At 41.4% G+C, this 23358-nt stretch overlaps 1 protein-coding gene across 7 annotated transcripts in view; it reads right to left on the bottom strand.

Moving 5' to 3' along the window:
• The window catches only part of LOC119844693 (S-adenosyl-L-methionine-dependent tRNA 4-demethylwyosine synthase TYW1-like), a 123173-nt gene that overhangs the window by 24600 nt on the left and 75215 nt on the right, over nt 1-23358 (bottom strand). For all 7 annotated transcript variants that reach the window (XR_006276222.1, XM_043499423.1, XM_043499422.1 and 4 more), the window contains exon 15: nt 3396-3506. Coding sequence is in view for 6 of the 7 variants with exons in the window: in XM_043499423.1 (XP_043355358.1) it covers nt 3396-3506 (111 nt within the window). In the remaining variant the exon portion in view is untranslated. The remainder of the gene's footprint in view (nt 1-3395; nt 3507-23358) is intronic.

The following is a 23358-nucleotide window of genomic DNA, read 5'->3' as shown; positions in this document are numbered from 1 at the left end:
AACTGGTGGCTTTCTAGGCAAAAATCTGATAAGGTAATAAGTGAGATCTCTTAATTTTGATCTCCATAAACCTCATTCTCCTGACCCACAGGTTTTACACAAGGGTAACCATTGCCAACAACAAAATTAATGCTAAAAGAAAAGGAGTACTTGTGGCACCTTAGAGACTAACAAATTTATTAGAGCATAAGCTTTCGTGAGCTACAGCTGAAGTGAGCTGTAGCTCACGAAAGCTTATGCTCTAATAAATTTGTTAGTCTCTAAGGTGCCACAGGTACTCCTTTTCTTTTTGCGAATACAGACTAACACGACTGCTACTCTGAAACCTGTCAAAATTAATGCTAGTTTCCACTAGTGTAAGTGAGAGAAGAATAGGGTTCAACAGAGTTGCACCAATGTAAGATGTGTAAATGAAAGCAGAATTACATTCTAGATCTTTTGACCTTCCACTATATCCCAGAGTGTTTCTGGAGCAACAGTGGATTAGCTACATTCATTTAAAACTAACAATTTATTTAAAGTATTTAACCAGGAAAATCCCACAGATGAAGCCTCATTTTGTAGCAGATGCTCTCCAGGACCTAATTCCTTTTTCTTTTCTTGGTCTCCTTTCTTGAGCCCATTGCACTAGAGTAACTAGGGCAAAAAAGACAGTGATGACTCTTGGTCTCCAATGAGTTCTTCAATCTACTTCATTCCCAAAAGGATTAAAATTACCACCTTGTAAATCAAGGAAAGATTTGAGGGAAATTTCCATGTCACAGGTGCTCTGTACATCCTCTCCTGGGCGCCACTCTATCAAAAATATTATAGCTGCACTGAAGGACAGACCCCCTATGCCTAGCAGCAGGAGTGACATCAAGAAGTTAAATAGCACCTAAGAACTCTAAGTAATACATAAAACTGTACCCAACAAGTGCAGAAAGAAAGAATTGGCTCTGCGATACTCAGAGCCCCTGGATCTGATCCCCTCTTAGTGCTACATGACATCCATACTGCTAGGAGTTTAAACTTTGACTCATTGCACTTAATCCACATAGTATTGGCGAAATTGTTGGATTACGTTCCTGAGCCAAATGCATCTCCAGCAGACCTTACTGACTGCAACAAGGTGACAGCTGGAGTGGGTTTGGTTCTTATTATACGTACATACAGCATAGCTCAATGGGGCCCTGATCTCAGCTGAGGTCTCGATCATCCCCATCCCCACACTAGGCAGCCAGAGCTCAGGTACGAATGGGGAAAATAATTTAAGTAAGTAGATAAAACATCCCAAGACAAAGTCGTTGCAACTGATATAAGCCATTGTTGTTAAGACAAAGATGTAGGTGTTGCCTTCCCATGCTGGCATTATTTCACTGGGGTATAAGTGGTCACAACTGTGTCTCTATCATCCTTGTTGGGATGCACGATTTCTCGATACCAGCCAAGAGGAAAGGGAGGCCAAAAAATAATAGGGAAATCAGTTCCACTCTTGAAGTAAGAAACCATGTAATAATATTCACAGAGACAGCATAGTAAGAGGAGTAAACTATTGCGCCCTCCCTGCTGAGCCAAACCCTCTGCACTTCAGAAATGCTGCTGTTTAGCAGAAACTGGCAAATAAAACTATGTGGAACAAATAAGGTTACTGGTTGGCCTAATGCTATATTTAGTGTGAGATGCTTTATTCCTATGCAGCACAAAATTTACCCCCTTTAAAATGTTACACCCATTTTAAAGAACTGAAAGATGAAAGAAAAGGGTTAAAAAAAAAAGCCCTGCCCCAAAATAAAAGCACTAAAAATAAAAAATCCACTGAAAAACCCATGAGGCGGAGTTTGTCCTTCATTGACTATAAATTACAGTCCATTTAAACAAAATAATCAAGTGTCAAGCAAATCTCAGCTGCAGGAAAGTGTCAGAATATTTCATGACATTTTAAAGAGACGGAAATGTCATCCAAATCTAAAAATGTTCCACTGATGCATAGACAGCTGTGCCATTTGGTTCAGAAAGTGATCAGATCAGTTCAGTTCTCAGGAAAAGAAAAATCCCATCTTGAATGGGCACTGCCTGCAAATGCTGTAAGTAATAGGGTGCTTCATATTTAAGCTTGTTTTTTAAGGACATATACACTGCTGCAGTTCTTATGCATTAAAACAACAGGACAGTGCAATTCAATTTAAAAGCTCTATGATGACTCAAGTGGAGAAACGGAGGCTATTGCAGGATCTGCAATAGATGGAGGTTCACCTAATTTGCTGATAGTCTATTTCTATCAGGTGAATATGCCAACCAATTATTTGTATTTTATGGTATTGAACTATCCACTTTTCTCTTTTATAACTTAGCTGCTGTCTTCATGTACAGTACCAAGTGCACTGGGAAAAAACACCCCTTTTTTCCATCCAAATTTAAATGAGAAAGCCAATGCACAAGTCGTTTTCATGCCCTAAGAACTATACAACTTATGCTGAAATTGTACATTGCAAAAATTTTCTAGCCAGCTGTATCTGAGGGCTGTGTACGGGGGCAGAAAAGAGGAATGGAGAAGCCCCAAGAAGGTTTCCCACCTCTTTCTGCCCATATGCAGAGTCTTCCATTGACAGGCAAAATGCATGCTGCCTCTCCTTAAAGGACGTAAGCATGAGAAATTCTGACCCACATAGTGTCTCTGTGCTGGTGGCACTGTGCCTGCAGCCCTGCACGGATACAAAATTTATATCCGGAGATATAAAGCAGATATCCATGGAGTTGCAGGACCCTAGTGACGATGAGCGAGACCAGCAGTGCCATGGCCAGTGACTAGGCCAGGAACCACAGCAGCAAAAGCAACAGCATGTCAGGCCACAGTTTGCAGGAGTCAGCGCCCAGCCCAGGCAGCTCCTCTGGCATGGTTGTACCGTCCCAGCCCTACACACTGGGGCCGCCACCAGGCTCATTGGCAGCTGTCCCTGGTCGTGCTAATGAAATAGTCGCCGGAGCTGGGAGTAGGAACGCAATTCCGGGAGCGGGGGACATGGACAGGGGTAAGGGGGCCAAGGCTGAGGCAGGGCTAGGAGCAAGGCCCGGGCACAGGGCCAGGAGCTGGGACTCCAGGTATGGGGTTGGTAGCGGAGTGAGGTGCCAGCAACCGCACACACCCCTGAACATTCCTCTGGGCCCTCCCGAGGGGATGTGCCCCACAGTGTGGGGACCTCTGTGCTCGTGTGTACAAGAAGCTTGCATGCTCCCAGACAGGAGTCCTTTCCATGCAGTGGTGTGCCTCCCCTGAGAGCCACGTGTGGTGGGAGAGCCATGCTTGTGTCATTTATTTGCTCAATGCTCGGGTAATCTTGAATTATTATGTTATAGAAAGTGGAGAGGAAAAAAATAGAAGCTATGTAGGGGGAAAGCACTGATTCGCAGCTCACCTTAACTTCAATGAAGTCTGGTTTACCAAGGGACACCAGCTCAGCATAAGCTTTGAGTTCATCCACGTTCCAAGCTTTCACCAGTGTCAGTCTATACACTGTGCGCTGTTGCTGAAATAGAGGAAAACTCAGTTCAGTGACACTTGCTTTGCACTCCACTTAATGAGCCGTTAATGTTTCCTACTTTCTAATTCACAATCTTCAAACTATCACCAAAAAAAGCATTTTATTGTAGAGTTACAGTTCCAAGTACTTGGGGTGTGGGGGGGGGGGGGACTGCAGTCATTTAGATAATAAAGTGAAAAGAAAAGGAGTACTTGTGTCACCTTAGAGACTAACAAATGTATTTGAGCATAAGCTTTCGTGAGCTACAGCTCACGAAAGCTTATGCTCAAATACATTTGTTAGTCTCTAAGATGCCACAAGTACTCCTTTTCTTTTTGCAAATACAGACTAACACGGCTACTACTCTGAAACCTGTCATAATAAAGTGAACAACACACGATACATGAAGAAACTTTTGATCTAGAATGACTGCATTTAACACTCTCTCTCCATATACAATTACATGTGGGAGTATTTACTTATCAGGACAATCACTTAGTTCCAGCAGGAATCAAGAAAGTTTCTCCCCCTTTGGTATGACATTTCACCGTTAGTTGCAATATGGATATTTTACTTCATCAAGATGAATCATATGACATTGCCAGTAATGAAGACGAGTAAGTAGACTAGAGGGAGCCTTCATCGGTCCGGGTCTGACAATTGCTATGGTACGCTACATTCACTGTTGCTGCGGAAAAAGCTCCCTTGTGACAAGTTATGCATTTATTGGAAACAAAAGTGACAATTAAAATTACTACCAAAAAATGTGTGTCCCATTCACGACCTAATCCATAAAGACTGTGCTATAAACCATTAAAAAAAAAAGTGCGCATTATTTGCAATGCTATTAAATAAACCAACATCAATCCATCAGCAGCACTCTATCCCGGCTCTGAATCTCATCAACACATCACCACCACTACTGGTTGGTTTCTTCCTGCTCTCCACAAAATCTTTCTCCACAAAGCTGTTCTCTTCAAAAACTGCTTTATCCAAGCACTGGGATTTCTCCTTGCACTCGCCTATTTCCTAAGATGTCCACAGTAAACACGCTCATGCATAATACTGGCCCTGTGCATCTCTTAAGAATAAAGTGATTCTGTTCAGCAGCTTCACTCTTTATAGAGTCATAGATTTAAGGTCGGAAGGGATCATCATGATCATCTAGTCTGACCTCCTGCATATTGCAAGCCACAGGACCTCACCCACCCACTCCTGCAATAGACCCCTAACCTCTGGCTGAGTTTCTGACGTCCTCAAATTGCGCTTTAAAGACTTCAAGTTACAGAACCATTACAAAAAGAAAAGGAGTACTTGTGGCACCTTAGAGACTAACAAATTTATTTGAGCATAAGCTTTCGTGAGCTACAGCTCACTGGCATCCGATGAAGTGAGCTGTAGCTCACGAAAGCTTATGCTCAAATAAATTTGTTAGTCTCTAAGGTGCCACAAGTACTTCTTTTCTTTTTGCAAATACAGACTAACACGGCTGCTACTCTGAAAAAAGAACCATTACACTGATTTAAACTTGCAGGTGCCCCATGCTCCATGCTATAGAGGAAGGTGAAAAAACTCCCGAGGTCTCTACCAATCTGACCTGGCTGGGGGAGTGGCGGGGGATTCCTTCCTGACCCCAAATATGCAATCAGTTAAGACCCTGAGCATGTAGGCAAGACCCATCACACAGACATCTGGGCAAGAATTCTCTGTAGTAACTCAGGACAGTAAATGGGGAGGGCTCTATCACAAGACATTGGAGATATTTGCTGCAAGCAGTCACCGATGAGCCACATGTCATTGTAGACAGTCCCATCAGACCATCCACTCCATAAACTTATCCAGTTCAGTCTAGAAGTCAGTTCGGTTTTTTGCCCTCAGTGCTCCCCTTAGAAGGCTGGTCCAGAACTTCACTCCTCTGATGGTAAGAAACCATCTAATTTCAAGCATAAACTTGTTGATGGCCAGTTTGTATCCCTTCATTCTCATGCCCACATTGGCCTTTAACTTAAATAACTCCTCTCCCTACATGGTATTTATCCCTCTAATGTATTTATAGAAAGCAATCATCTTCCCTGAGCCTTCCTTTGGTTAGGCTAACCAAGCCAACCTCAGTCTTTCACAAGGTAGGTTTTCCATTCCTCGGATCATCCTAATAGCCATTCTCTGCACCTGTTCCAGTTTGAATACGTCTTTCTTGATACAAGAGACCATAACTGGACACAGTGTTCCAGAAAAGGTCTCACTAGTACCTTGTATAACAATACTAACGCTTCCCTTTCTTTACTGGAAATACTTAACCTGATGCATCCTAGGATTGCATTAGCCTTTTTTCATGGCCATATTACATTGACGGCTCATCCTGTGATCAACCAATACACCCAGGTCTTTCTCCTCCTCTCTCACTTCCAACTGATACTTCCCCAGCTTGTAGCAAAAATTCTTCTTGCTAGTCCCTTTCTTAGGGCAGGTTTGCTCAAGCAGATACTAGCAACAACCTTTATGTAAGTAGGAAGCCACTTAACTATGAGATAAGATGATGCTCTAGTTTTATTTTTTGAGAAAGCTCATTTGCCTCTTTATTCCCCCAGCTCCTTCATCTTTCACTATATTCCCAACAGAAGCTGGTAGAATAAAACATTATTTATAGAGCAATTTTCCAGCAAAATTGTTTTTTTCGATTAACTCATTTTACATCCTTGGCAGAGAGTACATTGTAAAATGTTACAACAGTACCAGCTTACTTCGAAAAGATAATGTAACAAATCCATGGCAACCGAAGACTTCACGGTTGTTAGTACATTGCATACCACGACCAGAAATTCACAGCAACAGCAGGGAGAGAAATCAAATGTTTCTGGAGCAGAAGAATCAGGCCTTTACTTGAGTTAGAAGAGAATTACAGGGGCTACAGCAGAATTTCATAAGCCATTCTAATTCCATTCAATATTGGTGAGTTGTACACATACACACTAGTCAGTTTATTATAGAATATATTAAATATTTCCTCACTCCAGAAGTATATGCTAATAATGATACGTAGCTCTTATATTATATTAAGAACAACAACAGTAATAATAATAATAATAATAATAATAATACCTGGAGATTTTATATAGAACTTTTCATTAGTAAATCTCAATAGGCTGCACAAAGGAGGTCAGTACTGTATCATTATCCACTTTTTAAAGATAGGGAAACAGGCAGAGGGAAGGGAAGTGACTTGCCCACAGGGTGGATTTGATTTAAATCAAATTAATTTAAATCATGATTTCAATCACTAGTCAGGAAGACTCGATTTAATCATGGTTTTCTACATAAAAGTGCATTCTTGTTGGTTGTTATAACCTTAATACATATTCTTCACAACTCGGAGATAGATGTAGGTTTCATTTTTAGAAGGTACACACTATACATTTTTAAACAGTCATTTTGAAAACTTTTCAGATTAGTTTTACAGCTATATCGGAAAATGGATGATTGTTTGGTTAGTTCATTTACCAAAGGTAATTGAAGCAGACATTTATGAAGTCATTGGAAGGTGAACTATCTCCAATTCAACAGGTTAATCATTAATATTTGGAGGATTTTCTTGCCATGCTGTATTAGGAGGAGAACATCACCAGATAGACATTTAAATTGTTTTATTTTAACTAAAACAACGTTAATTATTCTGGATTTTTTTCTTCAACAGCAAACATATCTTAACAAAACAAGCATATGTCCCTCGCTTCTCACATTTATCTCCAAACTTCTTCTCCTTGTCCAGATCTATTCCTCCCCCAACAATCTTCTATTCATTGAACTTTTTGAAACTTTGCACTTTTAGAGAGAGGTAAGGGATTGACGCCGTGTACACAAAATTGCCGAGGGACAATAGAGTTGAGGTCTTATTTCTCACCTCTATATATTATTTATTTAAAAACATTTTTGCTGTTAACAAGCATGTTACCTCTGGAGACAAATCCACAGTTTGAGAATGGCAAAACTAAGCATCTCTGATGGTATCTTCTAGACTGAGCACTGAGTCTCATTGGGTAGACCAAAATAATCTATACAGAAGCCTGTGGAACCCCATAAAATTGGGTCCCTAATCCATGAACTATTGGAACTCATTTACAAAACTTTTCTTAAACATTACATGAATATATTGTCTCATACTATAGAATTAGAATTTATAATCCCTATTCCATGATGAGATATCTTTGAGCTACAGTGTATCTTAATTAAAACTATCTTTAGGTAGGTTTTTTCCTAAAAAGCATTTTATCAAAAAAATCCAATTTAAATAAAAAAAATCAATTTTTTTATTTATTTTTTTTTAAATCATTGATTTTTATCCACCCTGCTTTGCCCAAAAATCACCCATTAGGTCAGTGGCAGAGCCAGGAATAAAACCCAGGGCTCCTAAGTCCCAGCACGGTGCTCTATCTAGTAGGCAACACTGCCTGCTGATAGCCAGATGGTTTCAAGTACCATTCCCAACTCCTAGGAACATCACACTTCCTCGAGTCTAGTTTCCATACAACATCGTTTTCCACCTGATTTTTATAAAACTTTCACCTTTAAGTAAACTAAAATATTTAATTACAATCTATAGAGATATAGATATAAATCTAGAATGCATTTTGGATCACTTACTAACAAAGGAGCAGCAGACAAAACCAGACTGGGTGCCGCTGCCTGAAAACAAAGGTTGAAGACTCACTGCTCCTTTAGTTAATATTTAAAAGCATCTTGGGCCAGGTTTTTAAAAGGTATTTAAGTGCCTAAAGATGCAGATAGTCACCTTCCTGCAGCTGTAGGCACCTTAAAAATCCAGCCCTTTGTGCCTTAGCGTTTCTGCCCATTATGAGCAAAAAAGCCTCAGCAAGTCATGATGGTATACAAGGAAAAAGGGTAAAATTTTCAAGAGTGCCTAAAGTAACTTGGGCCCAGATCCTCCAAGGTATCTAGGCCCCTAGCTCCCATTGAAATCAAAGGCAGTTATGGGCCTAGAGAACTTTGAGGAGCTGGGTCTTAGCAGCCTAATTACTGTTCACTTTCAATCAGACTAGGGCATGGCTACACTTGCGAGTTACAGCACAATAAAGCTAGCTCACTACCCATCCACAATGGTAAGGCACGTAGAGCGGTCTGACTCCACAGCTACAGCGCTGCTGGTACTCCACCTTGGCAAGTGGAATAATATTTGCTGTGCCCCCGCTGGAGCGCCAGTGTGCACAATGTGTTGCTTTACTGTGCTCTGATCAGCCTCCGCAAACATCCCATAATCCCCTTAAGTCAAGTGGCCACTCTTGTCATTGTTGTGAAATCGCCTGCAGGAATGCGGAAATGCCCTTTCAAAGCTCTGTTTTGGAGAAGCCGGCTGCTTATCAGCTCCAAGAAAAAGCAAATATTTACTATTTGTTTGAGTGAGTGAGAGAGGGGCAAGGGGAGGTGGGGGGTCTGAACTTGCATGACAGCATGCTGACACACACTCAGCACCCCAAAAGCCCACACTCTCTCCCCCCACATACACACAACACACTCCCTATCACACTCCACCCCACCCACCCCCGCGATTTGAAAAGCACGTTGCAGTTACTTGCATGCTGGGATAGCTGCCCACAATGCACCGCTCCCAATGCCACTGCAAGTGCTGCAAATGTGGCCACGCCAGTGCGCTGTCAGTTTGGATAGACGGCAGCACTTTCCCTACTGCGCTCTACGAAGGCGGGTTTAGCCCACAGTGCTCTACATCTGCAAGTGTTGCCATGCCTTGAGGCACTTTTAAAAATTTTACTGTTAGCGTTAAAAGCTGAACCCCCAAAGTCTTTGAAGGATACACCTCTTGTAGAGTCAACAATGGTTGGATATGATAAACTAACACAAAAGCTTATAGAAGAGAAGAAACCTGAGATTAATATACATTTTACAGGAAACCAACAGCATCCCTCTTGAAAGCTGGTGTGCTAGCTGCCAAATTCTGGATCAGTTACAAGGCGTAGAAAGCCCACCTGTAGCAGCTGAGATAATCAATGAATACACAATAACAACATTAATTTAATTTACTTTAACGAGTGATATCACTTCTAAAAGACTCTAATCCATGTGACAAGTATCCTGGCACATCAAGAAGAGGGAATGATTTCTAAGCCCAGAGTTTGGCATGAATGAAGTATCTGTCCTCCCCCTGGCTCTCCATTGTTCATAACCTTGTTGCCTTCTGGGAATGGTAGGGTGAAGGGTTTTGTGATATAACTGAAGTAGCAAAAGGAAAGTTCAGGAGGAGAGATAACAGCAAGGTCATGAAACTGATTATTAGAGAGAGAAAGAACAATGGAAATACTAAGGATACAGCATCTTTTACAAAGTTATTGGTGGGAAAGGAAACCAAAGATTACAAAAAATCTAAACTTCAGTAAAATCTCTTCTGCATTGCATGCCTGACCATTTTTGAAGCAATTTTGACATTACCTAGGGTACAATCTGGACTGCTGACCAGCTGTGTCCCTCAACTCTAACCTGGGGTGCCTTTTACACTGCTTTGCTGTTAGAATAACCACTCCTTATCTGCTCCCACACAGCCTCTAGCATGTGAATTACTCCCAGCTACATTACGAGTGTTCTACCCGCCTGTCATGTACTATATTATATGGCGACACCAGCAAACTTCCAGCTCCAGACTTCCCCCCGGAAGTGTGCATCTCATACTGCCCAGCTTTTTGCTTCTGGATAATACAAGCTCATAGAAAGTCCATTGCTTCGTTAATAGAAAATGATATGCACAGAACCTGTTATCTCAGATGGAGGTTCCCAAACACTTCAATCCAAACACACTGGTTTAGATAAAACAATAAAACGTGTTTACTAACTACTGAAAGAAAGATTTTAAGTGATTACAAGTAATGAGGCATAAAAGTCAGGATTGGTTACAAAGAACCTAAAAAGTAAAATCCAACTAACATCTAACTTACTGAATTTAAATAAAAATGTCTCTCACCACACACTTTTGCAGTCTCACTGGCTGAAATCCTTTCAGCAAGGACCTACTCCCAGTTCAAAGCTTTCTCTCTCTGTCTTTCAGGTGTTGTGGCTTCATAGGCAGAGAGAAAGGCAGGAGTATTTTGAGGGATCTCTTCTCATTTCTTATAGTTCTCTTTTCCCTTTGAAGATCATTTCCAGCTGCGGTTCAGAAGACAAGAGGTCTGGGGGACAGGAACCTCCAAGCTGTTTTCTTTGCTGCTATGTAAATGTTTTTGCTTATACTCTTCTTCCTGCCAAAGAATGGTCACCTAACAGACGATGGTCCATTTGATTTTATTGATACCTGGCTGAGGCATTGGCTAGCCTTTTGTCCCTGGGGAACTGGTTTGAAGCTGTTTCCCCATAGTTGGAATATGTCTTATACAGTAGAATTTTATAACTTTACATACCGTGTTGCCACACATATTTAACTACTACTTTAATGTTCAGCGGATGATGAGTTTTCAAATGATACCTCACAAGGCATACTTGGTACAAAATTTGTCATAGTCTTGTAAAAAGGGTGAACACAGGGGTACAGATTGTCACACTAATTAAATCAGAAATTGCTCTTGAAGGGTCAGCTAGGACTGGAAAATAAATATATGTGTAGCTTCAATGTAATGTTAAATAAACTAACGGCTCTTAATACAAGTTCATCGAAGCAAAGGGCCAAAGTCAGAAAAAATACACTCCAAACGCAATCAGTGAGTTTTGTGCCCTGCATTAATGAAGAGTAGAGGTAACATTGGAATGTCATATAAAAATAAGAACAGGGCCCAGTGCATTTCTACTGTGTATGCAGAAAATGCAACATGCTGATAATACACATGCGCAAATCTTTAGTGACTCAGAGAAGGAAGATACCGCCCTGTCAGAAGGTTAAAGCCCCAACAGAAACTTTTCATTAAAAAGTGGAAATGCCCGTTTGTATGGATTTCCATCACAATCTCAATAATCCCCATTGGAATAGGCAGATTGAATACCAGTAAAGAAAAACTACCCACTCCATTTAGGCTACTCACAGAACCCATAGCAATTCTACCAGGTTACAATCTAAAGGAGGTTACTGACTCAAGGAAGGACACATTGAAAACACAACTACTGCCAGAAGCCAGATCTACAATAGCCCCTTTTTGGAAAATAACAGATTCCCCAATATTACTAGCATGGAGATGGAGAAATGAAGTATGTGAAATCCATTCAACGGGGGAAAAAGATAGATAGCCTTATATCAGGATCAGCTAGATTTTATGACATATGGTTAGCATTTTGGGGAATTTGCCAAAAATGCACAGAATTTGACCAAACAAAAACATCTTTTCAATGTAACAAATACGGGCTAAGAATTACAATATTTGTTAATACATGAATGGAAAAGTTATGTACGTTAATAATGACAAAATAAAAATGGGGAAAAAAATTAGCCAAGACACAAATGGGGTGAGAATCTCTTTGCAAAATCATGGTAATTGCCACTATATGCAACAGGTAGCATGCCCCTTAGCCTAACAGAAGTGTTGACAGCTCAGGTCAGAACCAAAGATTTAAGAAACAAGTGCAATTCACAAGGCATCATGCACAGCTGCAGTATCTACTTGGAATGTGCTATCCACTTGAGTACCATTGGTTTGTAGCCAAGATCTTTGGGAAAAGGCTGTAAAATGTTCTCCCAAAATTTACCAACACCTTATAATACCATTAAATGTACATTAGAGTAAATGTAATGAATAAGCACACTTAAATTGTGTAAGTGCCCACTTGTATCAGTAAGAGGTGACAGGAGATGTTTTTAATTGAATAATTAAATTGGTAAAGATTAAAGGAGAGCCACAGAATTCTGAAAATGGAAGGAGGATTTTACAACAAGGAAATTAATATTTTTAAATTTAAATTGGGGAAAGTGATAAACCCATTGTGTCCATGCAGATTTCCTTCTGTAATAATGAAGTACTGTACAGATTAGTCATTTGGTTTCCTGTCATCTAGATCTCAACTGGTACTTTCACATCAAAATTTTAGTCTGTTTTAAAAATCTGACACACTTCACGTACTTTGTGAAACAAACTGCTAAAAGTATATGAATAGTATTTTTTTAAATGGGAGAGCTGACTGATATTTAATAAATGCAGTCAACGTATATTATCAATCACTTTAATAACCCAACTGTTACAAAAAAATATTAGCTAATCATTAGTGGCTCTGAGAGAAACAGATGAAGAACACTGCAATATTGCCCAAAGGGATAGGAAAAAAAATTAGCAAGCATCAGGGATTAATACTGCAACTGAAGTAACATCCTTCTAGAGAGCAATATACTTCAAGTGTAGACTGAGTGGGGAAAAAAAGACTAAACTCATTCACTTTTTCATTTTTTAAAAAAAAGTATATAAAAATGACTAAGAGTCCGATCCCTCAATGTGTTACATGTGAGTAATCCTTATATGTAATCATCAGCACTAACCCAGCAAAAATAGCCACATATCATCATATTATTAGTGTTTGTATTAGGTCAGCTTATAGGGACCCCTTCAATGGCTATTAGCCAGGGTAGGCAGCGATTATTTGCCAGAAGCTGGGAATGGGCAACAGGGGATGGATCACTTGATGATTACCTGTTCTGTTCATTCCCTCTGGGGCACCTGGCATTGGCCATTGTCGGAAGACAGGATACTGGACTAGATGGACCTTTGGTCTGAACCAGGATGGCCGTTCTTATGTACGGACCCCACTGTAGTAAGCACTGAACTAACATAGAATAAGATATCTTACACTTTAAGAGTTTACAAGCCAAAACACTGGAATGTTAACATTTACTGTCTAACGTTACATGCCTTATGTTCCCAGGAAAAGCAATCAGTATTTCAATTCAGACAGCTATCACAGTAACTCTAGTTAAAATGTTATGAATACTAAAAGCTGACAGACTGTTGTCCAAGTGATAATTCAGTTGAGAAGAAGAAATTTGAGGGTGTGGAAATGCGAAAGTTTTATTTAAAAATCTATGCTCATCATCCTTCCAAACTCAATGACACATGTAACAGCGCCACTTAACATTGGTATTGGAACTAGCACAATCTGACAAAGGCTGCAAAAAACTATATGCTCTTCTTCTAAATGGGAGTTCCCTGACACAGACCAAGCTAAATCAGGAAATTAAAAGTTGTAGAAATGGCATCTAGGAGGAAGATACAAACATGTCATTCTGGAAAAAGAAAACAACATATGCCAATGAATAGTTTGACTTGCTCCAATAATACAAAACACAACTCTTCTAAGATCACCCTTCGCAGGGGGAGCTGAGGGCAATGTACAATTCTGCTCTAGGAAAATATCCATAACTAACAACAATTAAAAGCAGCAGCAAACCTATGGAACATTCCTTTAGCCTTGTTTAAAATATCGACCTAGACCAACAATTATCAACAGCAGCAGAAAGTGCATTCTACAGTCATGCGGCATAATTACAGAAGGGAAAAAAAAACTAGCTCCCATCATCACAAGGTTATAATCAAGGTAGATTAGATAACCAACTGATTCAGATCTTAATGAACAGCTGGGAGTGTAGCAGGAGAAAAGAGCAGTAAAGCACACTGAAGCAATCCATTCACAGCCATAAGAGTCAGATCAACTGTAAAATCAATATATTGAAAAAGAGCTGAGATTTCAGAAAATTACTAATAATATGTTATAATGTTTGCCTACCTAAGGACGTGAGCTGCCACATTTGAAATAAGGTGCATCCTTGATATAATACAGTCTGGTACTCTGAGATGATATATCCTTGACTACGAGAGCATATATGAGAGCATTAATCAGCAATTATAAACCATTCTTACTGACCAATGGCTCCACAGAAGCAACTGGGTTTTACAAATTATTGGTCCATTATTCTCAAAAAACTGAACAACAAACTCCTAGAGGACTATTTTTTACACTAACAATCTCACACAGATAATTAAGTTTTTTTTCAGAGGCACTTAGGGAAAACTCTTCTTTAGATTTGCTTCATTCCAGTAACAAAACCAGATGCATAAACCAAGGAGTTCCTTCTACAATAAACTAGTTTCTTTGCAGGACACCAACAGATCTATTTTGTGTTTTTATATTTCTTGACTGGGCTGTATTGAAAACTGTTAACATTATAAGCTGCCACTTGAAATTCTCAGGAGTTTTCCTTGTACTCCTTGCAGACTCTGAGCCTCTGTAAGGAAGAGTGCACTCTGGTTCTTTAGCAGTCAGCCTGCAAAGAGTTAGCCCTGAGCAAGGTGGGATGAGTGTGAGACTCTGCATAAGGGAGCAGCCTCCTTTGTGTCTCTCTAGTTTTTGGTTCTTGCATGTTAAGATTCCTGATTCTGAGAAATAAAGGAGCATTACATTACAATCTTCCAAAAAGCATATTTTATGTTTATCTAACTTCTGCATGTATGCTGTCAACATAACACTGACATACCAATGTGGCTTTTATAGATGTGTTTGGTCAGTATTCACTAGGCAATACAGTGCAAATATAGCTTTTTATACCCACATACTTCATGAGTTATTTACAACATACTTAATATATTTTTGTATAGCCAGAGCACTTACGACACTTAAAAATTTCATTCATTATTGAATTTTACTCATGATGAACAACTAGGGTTGCCAACTGTCTAATCACACAAACCCAAACACCCTTGCTGCTGCCCCGAGGCCCCACCCAGCCTCTTCTCCGAGGCCCTGCCCTGCTCACTCCATCCCCCCTCCCTCCATCATTTGCTCTCCCCTACCCTCACTCACTTTCACTGGGCGGGGGTTGGGTTGAGGGAGAAGTTGCAGGCTCTGGGCTGGGGCTGAGGGATTCGGACTGTGGGAGGGGGCTCCGGGCTGAGCCTGGGGCAAGGAGTTGGGGTACAGGAGGGGATGCAGGTGCAAGCTCTGGGAGGGAGTTTGGGTGCATGAGGGGGCTCCAGGTTGGGCAGGGGTTGGGGTGCTGGAGGGGTGAGGGCTCTGGGAGGGAGTTTGGGAGCAGGAAGGGGTGCAGGGTACAGGCTCTGGGAGGGAGCATGCGTGTGGGAGGGGGATGGGTACAGTAGGGGGTGAGGGCTTCAGCTAGGCGGCGCTTACCTCAGGCGGCTCCCAGTCAGCGGCACAACAGGGCTAAGGCAGGCTCCCTGCCTGCCCTAGCCCCGCACCGCTCCTGGAAGCGGCCAGCATGTCTCTGCGGCCCCTGGGGAGAGGGCTCCATGTGCTTCCTGTGCCTGAAAGCATCGCCCCTGCAGCTTCCAGCCAATGGGAACTGCAGAGTCAGCGCTCAGGGCAAGGGCAGCACATGGAGACTCCCTTCTCTTCGTCCCTCCCCCCCGGGCTGTAGGGACATGTTGGCCGCTTCCAGGACCTGCGCAAGGTCAGGACTGGCAGGGAGCAGTACAGTATTTTGATCAGGCTAGAAGCCTGTTCAATGTATACCACATGGCACAACCTATTCCCGCAAAATTCTTACACCTTTTCTATACCAGGGAATACTTAAACCAGGCAAATCTAGGCATCACACCAGAGAGACTCTTAAGTATTCTTTACTGATCTTTTCCCCTCTGTCCACTACAAGAACCAGGTACTGGCACTGCCATACTTTTGCAGTAAACCCCAAACACACTGACTCTGGCTCTTCTACTTAAGGAAAACACATTTCAAACAACTCCATGCAATAGGAACCTTGATGAAAAACAGCATTTTCCTATTAGATTCCTGTTGCATCTGAAGAAGTGGGTTTTTACCCATGAAAGCTTATGCCCAAATAATCTATTAGTCTTTAAAGTGCCACCAGACTCCTCACTGTTTTTGTTCCTATTAGATGATTATTGTACAACTGATTGGTTTCTTGAAACATTGCATCTTCCAATTGCCAATGAGGGGCACAGAGAACAAAAATGTAATAAAAATCCTACAATAAAAAGTTTTGGAATCCAAAGTTATTACCCAATAGACAGAGATAAAGCCTTTTTCTCCAGAGGAGACTTTTGAATTTGTTACCCATCAGTATGGTCAGAATTTATGCCTCACTGCTAGAGAAGCAGAGAACACAACTGACACTCACCACTGATGTTGGAAACAGGCACAGAAACTTACTGGAGTTTTACCATGCAATTAAATCTCACTTTTGAACCATGTCAAGAAGTTTTCCACTCCTGTACAATTTGCAAGTGAGCATTTGTTCTAGGTACAAGCTTTGACTTTGCCCAAATCGCAAAGCCAAACTATCCCATGCATCTCAGCAATCAGCTAAAGCCAATATAGGAGACAGTGCTCTCTTTACTATCCATCATTCCAGAATCTGCTAATGTAGGTTTTGCATGTCAGCTTGACAAAGTGCTCCCTTCCTGCTTCAATAACCAAGAGGGATTAGGCTGTTTTGTTTTGTTTTTTAAGTCATCTCTTTTTAATTCCCTCCTCCTTAACATTCATCTTTTTGTAGATCAGATACAATTATTCTTCACAGAACATACCAGTTCTAATCTCAGATGGGGGGGATGTACATCACAATTGTTACTATAAATGGCCCTGTACAGGTGCAGTTAGGAGCAAGAGGAAAAATTTCCCTTCAAGGAGGGAGAAGGCACAGAATCCATAACACGAGTTACAAAAGCAATGCTGAAGCTTGTGCTTGATCGTGAACATCTGCAACTGATTTCAGTAGGAGCTGTAAGTACTCAGCAGCTCAGGATCAGACCTCAGGCCTGACTCCCAATTGCTTTGCATCTTGTGCATATCTCTGCAAAGCGGGTACAAAACGCTACCAAATCAGAACTCGCCACTTGCACCAGTGAGCTGTGTTGCTAGGGAATCAAAAGCATGGCCCACAATGGCCAATGCCAGTAGAAGCACTCTGGACTTACACACAGTGGGCCTTGGCATTCTGCAGACCACCAGGCTCCAACAGATTTGGGGCAAACTTAACTTTTTTCATGGGAAACCCATACCTAATGAGACACAAGGAAAGAGATGCCTGCAGATATTTCCCTCTTCCTGGGAGGGCAGGATCAGGCATGCAGTCAGACACGTGCTGATTTAACATCCTCCTTCATTCAAGTGTGAGAATCCTCTGGTAAAGTGAACTCAACATATTCATGGAGTTATAAGTCAGATTGTTACGTGTTCAATACACCCAAAGCGTATGAGATTTCTATTCTACTGCTTAAAGCAAATTCTTCTGAATAGTTATATACCTTCCTTAGATATAAACAGACTGAAGAAGAGCTCTGTGTAAGCTTGAAAGATGGTCTCTCTCACCAACAGAAGTTGGTCCAATCAAAGACATTACCTCACCCATATTATTTCTATATTAAAATAAGACATTTTATTCACCTGGTCTTCAAAGTAAATTCATATTCTGTGCCTAATGGCATTAAATAAGTAACTAAGTAGTACAAACAAAATGCAAAGGTAGCTTTGCTTAAATGGGAAAACACACTTGTGGAAGATTAAATTACATAAATCCTACATGAAAATGACTATTGTCTTACTCCAGCGTTGCAGATACTTTGTAGGTATTAGATTATAAATAGGAAGCTACTGCAGAAACCAGCTTTTGGATTTTTCATTAGTATTTCCTGCTCTCTCTTTGACTAAGAGCCTTGACTTGCACCCTGGCCGGAGACATTTTAAAAGGATCTGAATTGCAAATTACTAATCTTTACCAAAATATAGAATAGCTTAAATTCTTACACACAGACACAACTTTAGGACCACTGTTTTATTCCTGGTGGCCATGACAGGTCATTTATTATAAACGTGGGAGCAGTAGGCAAGGTTAACTTTTGGAGTGGCAGCCCCTCTGAAGATAGAAAAATAGTAATTTCCAGCAGCCAGATTTTGATGCCTTTCTCGGGTTGAGGAGCATCTTACTCCAAAAGCAATCTAACTTAAGTCCTGAGTAAAGTTATCATAACCTTGGCCACAATTTATCACACAGAAGCAATCACTTGTTACAGGGATTTGCTATAAAAGAAAGCTGTAGCCATGCATCAACTTACGATATGCAACATGCATAAAACCAATAAATCCAAGACACAGCAAATAAATTCAAAGGCCATGAGGTCAACAAATCCCAGATTTCAGCCCCTAATTTTAATGCAGAAGCCTCCAAGCTTTCATAAAGCAACCTGGTGACAGAGTTTTAGCAAACAGATTCTTGGTTCTGAGAGTAAAGTGGCCCCATCCGATTCATCCAGGCTTAACTCCCAGCCTCTGGGAGAGCTCAAACTAGCCTTTCCCTAATTCACTACAACACCTGAGTTTCCAGGCTCTCAGAAGACACCATCCCAAGTGAACTATACCACCTAGTCTACTTAAAAGTTTAACTCAAGTAGCACATAGCAATGAGGTTTCACTTCCTCTCTTTAGAATATCCAATACAGTCATTCAGGCAAAAACAAGTACTGCCTCTTGCTGAGGTGGTTTTATTATGCCGACAGGAAAGCACTCTCCTCTCAGCACAGAACATCTGCATCAGACGCACTGCAGTGGCACAGCTGAATAGCTTCTAGCGTAGATTAGTTCTTGGGCTTTGTCTTCACTGGCTTGAAAAAAAAGAAAAAAAAAAGGCTCTCTGGCAGTAAAAAACAGGGAGGACAAGGCACTTCAGTTTTACTGCCGGATAACCTAGGCACGGTCAGCCCCAGGCAGGGGTATAGGGCTGATCTCTGGTTAACTCTATCTTATCTCCACTGAGAATTTTGTTACCAGGCTGTTAGAAAATATCTTTTTAAGCAAGGCCAGTGTTAGTTTAGACTTGACCCCAGGTTTATAATGTCAAAGAGAACCTGAGATGTTCCTTTAAAAAATTATAGTTTTATTTCCAAAATATAGATACCCCCTACAGTGTTTGCATTCCAAACCATTCCTGCCCTGCTTTAGTAGTGGAAGTGCAAGAGAACCGAAAGTGAAATTGACTAAGTAAATGTCAAACTGATTAGGGATCGGATCCTGTAAATACTGACAGCTTCTCCAAACAAGAAAGTTGTACCAGCCAGGACAAAGAGGCAACTGCAAATCAGATTTATAAAATTTTCAGATTTAATGATCTGCTATTTTTTTCTTTAGGTACCAAGGCTGAAATCCATAAAACCATTTCTCATTCCTCTATAGCCTCAATATATTTCGTTGTTATCAATGCAGAGAAATCAGTTTATCAAAATGTGTATTTGTAAATTATTAAAGATGTGGAAAATCCTGCAGTCAATTCTTCTACATTTTATATCTGGTCCTTGGATGGGAGTTCATTTAACCCAACTGTAACTGGCCAAATCTACAATTCTTCCAACGAAAGGACAGGAATAATCTACAGAGATGCTTTGGGAGTATACCACTACCAATTCCCTCACCAAGACCCTTATCCAAAAAGCACTTAAGCATGTCAATGGAACTACTCACATGCTCAAAGTTAAGCATGTGCTTAAGTGTTTTGCCAGATTGAGGACTAAAAAAAAGTAGAGAACTAACTATGATTCGTTTCTCTTGCTCACCTACAAACCGTACCACTAAACTGAGATTCTCTGTGACCCATTGTACTTCTACACCAATATTTGTAAGCTATTATCCCCACTTTGTTATCCCAGTCATAGTCTTTGTTTTGTTTATTTGATTAAAAATTGCTGAAAATAAAACCTTAACTAAATGTTTGTGCTGAGGCCTGAAAACTGTTTTACTAAGTAGATCCAGAGACCTCACTAATTTTTTCCACTTTAAACACACTTATCTCTATAAATCATTTACCAAATTTCCTTTAGTGATTAAGAAAGATTTTTATTTCTAGGCTGGCTCCAGGAGACTGTCATGTAAAATTTATACTCACAGTAGAAAATCAAGTGTAATGTTCCTGAAAATAAAAGAAGAGCAGCAAACCAAATTATATCCAGCCATCAGCAAAAACATTCTTCAGATTTATTGTTGAACAGGCCGACAGGAATAATGATATTTCAGTTCCTTTTGGGAAATTAGGTAAATCCAACATTAGAGAAGACAAGTATCAGGAGCAGCATGGATACTGCTAACACATGGCCCAATCCTATAATGTTATTACGAAAACACAGGGCTTGAGCTACAGGAGAACTCTTAGGGTATGTGTACACTGCAGCTGGGAATTAGCCTTACACTCTGGGCAGACAGACGTGAGTTAGATCTGCTCAGGCTACTGTGCTAAAAATTGGTGTGTGGCTATTGCAGCACGGATGGTGGCTTGGTCTAGTCACCCACGTTTAGATCCAGGGCTCGGTTGCCTTGGGCTTGAGAGCCTACACCAACCCACCACCTGTGCCACAACATCCACGCTGCTATTTTAGCGTATTAGCTTGAACAGAGCTAGCACAAGTCTCTCTGCCAGAGCTGGGAATCACAACTCCCAGCTGCAGTATAGACATACCCATAGGGAATAAGCACACTAGTAAGACCCCATTCAGCATGTGCTGAAGTGTTTTCTGAACAGGGATGCTTTTGTGATTCCATGTCCAAGTATTCACAAGATCAGGGCCTCTATGCATAAAGGTCTCGCTTTACCGACCAATGAAATACAGCAGCAGTCACTAGGGTGGATACAGCAGCTGTTAAAACATCAGGCAACAACTATTCAGAATAGGAAATGACAACCACTATATCAAATTCAAATCGCATGGGCAATTTAGCGAGGCGGAAAGTAATAATCAGCCTTGGAATACGGCCAGTACACCAAGGCTACCAATGTATCATCATGAAAAGAGCCATAGCAGTTTTAACAAGACTCAAGCAGTCAGCCCTCAATTTTAAGTCACATCTGTAAAACAGGTTTCAGAGTAGCAGCCGTGTTAGTCTGTATTCGCAAAAAGAAAAGGAGTACTTGTGGCACCTTAGAGACTAAAATTTATTTGAGCATAAGCTTTCGTGAGCTACAGCTCACTTCATTGGATGCAATCACTGTGTTGGGACCCTGGTTACAACCCCAGCTGGAATACCAACTCGGTTCTGATTCCACATGACCACCGCACCATTTTAATGAAAAAATGACATGTACAGTTTAAGACCATGAAAATGCTATTAAAAAACCGGAAACATTAGAAATAATTGTTCCTCAGTTTCCATCCCTGTGAAGTGCTATGAGAGCAAAAGATGAAAAGCACTGTATAACAACTAGGTATTATCATCATTACTGAAAAGCAACATTTACAGTATATTGACAAACAATGTGGGGAACTTCATACAGGGAGGAAAGAGAAAGGGGCATGCTACCTATGATTATCCTCTGCAACAATCTAAATGGAAACCAGGGCCAAAGGTTTTAAAAATAGTCAATAGTTAGGAATATAAATAAGCAGACTGATTACCAAAATTGCTAAGCACCCATCAGCTCGACTGGCAGCTGCTAGCCGCTCAGCACTTTTGAAAGTCGGACACTTATTTACATGCATGTAGAAGATCAAAGAAGTGGGAGGCCAAAACTAACCCCCCAAAAAATAAAAGTCACTTAAGAAGGTCTCCAAACTGATCCCAGCCACCTGCAACATTCCTAGTTCTCTTGTTGTTCTAGATGGCAAGCAGGTGCTCCCCCTTTTCCTTATGTCAAGTTGGTGAATGAGTCACTTAACCCAGTTCAGAACACCCTTGACTCAGAACCACCAAATGTATAGTCAGCAAAACAGTCTATAGGCCAGTAACCTGGGACCTGTCCTCTGTCAGCCAGCCTGGCTTCTGGTCCCCAATCTCTTATTCAGCTTTCTTTTGCTGTTTATATAGCCCAGTCCCAAGGACAGGGCAGGGCATTCCTGGACTACACGCAGGTTATCTTGGCTGTGAACTCCAGACTGTCCTGTAAAGGGGTAATACACCGTAGCGGGGTGCCCAGCTAAAGACTTAGGAGCCTTACTGTAGGTTCCTATTGTTGAAAAAGCTTGGCCAAAGAAAGAGAAGGAGTACTTGTGGCACCTTAGAGACTAACAAATTTATTAGAGCATAAGCTTTCGTGAGCAACAGCTCACTTCATCGGATGTAGCTCACGAAAGCTTATGCTCTAATAAATTTGTTAGTCTCTAAGGTGCCACAAGTACTCCTTTTCTTTTGCGAATACAGACTAACACGGTTGCTACTCTGAAACCTGGCCAAAGAAAATTACTTTTCAGCTCCAGTTGGATTTGATATGCTCTTATGCCTTTGTAATTTCTCCAGCTCTTAGGTGCTGGATTGCCAGGAGCACTAAGTCCCCCTGCTCTGAAGTCCATTGTTTGGGGGAGCTCAGCCCTTCTGGGAATCCCATGTCCACCTTGGACAGCAAAGCCCTCAGTGTGAGAAGGGTGGTGAGAGAACTGCCCGCCACAGCTGTCTGCATCCTCAGGCAGGGAATCCCGGATACTGCTGCTGTTTGGAAGCAAAAATAACCCCACTCCGAAGACAGAGCCCCAGCCCTGGGAACCTGATCCCACCGCCATCCTGTCCAGCTCAGCCACAGCTTCCCTGAAAGGGTGTGGCTGTCTGCAAAGCAGGGGGCACGCATGCACCATGGACCCTGCCACAGGGTCTGCTAATGTAGAGCAGCTGTAGGAAAGGGGTGGGGGAAGATGTACCACGCCCCCACTAGGGCAGCTCCAGGAGATGGGGGGCAGCAAGGAGAGAAGGTTCATGGATCAGAGAGACAGGAGGGGACAAGGCAAGTCAAACATGCCCCCACTTGTGCATCAGCCCAAATGCCCCTCCCCTACCATGCCAGTGTCCTGGCAACCTAAATACCCTTCCACACACAGCCTGGCAACCCTAATGCTTCTCCTCCCCTGCGCTGGTGCAGAAGGTCACAGGGAGATTTTTTTCCCAGCTTGGCTTCATGGCTGATGCACTCTAGCACTCCCCAGTGTAT

This window comes from Dermochelys coriacea, chromosome 17 (genome assembly GCF_009764565.3).
Source record: "Dermochelys coriacea isolate rDerCor1 chromosome 17, rDerCor1.pri.v4, whole genome shotgun sequence".
Classification (NCBI taxonomy): Eukaryota; Metazoa; Chordata; order Testudines; family Dermochelyidae; genus Dermochelys; species Dermochelys coriacea.
Note: the sequence above shows the minus strand (reverse complement) of the source record. Positions and strands in the feature narration are given on the sequence as shown.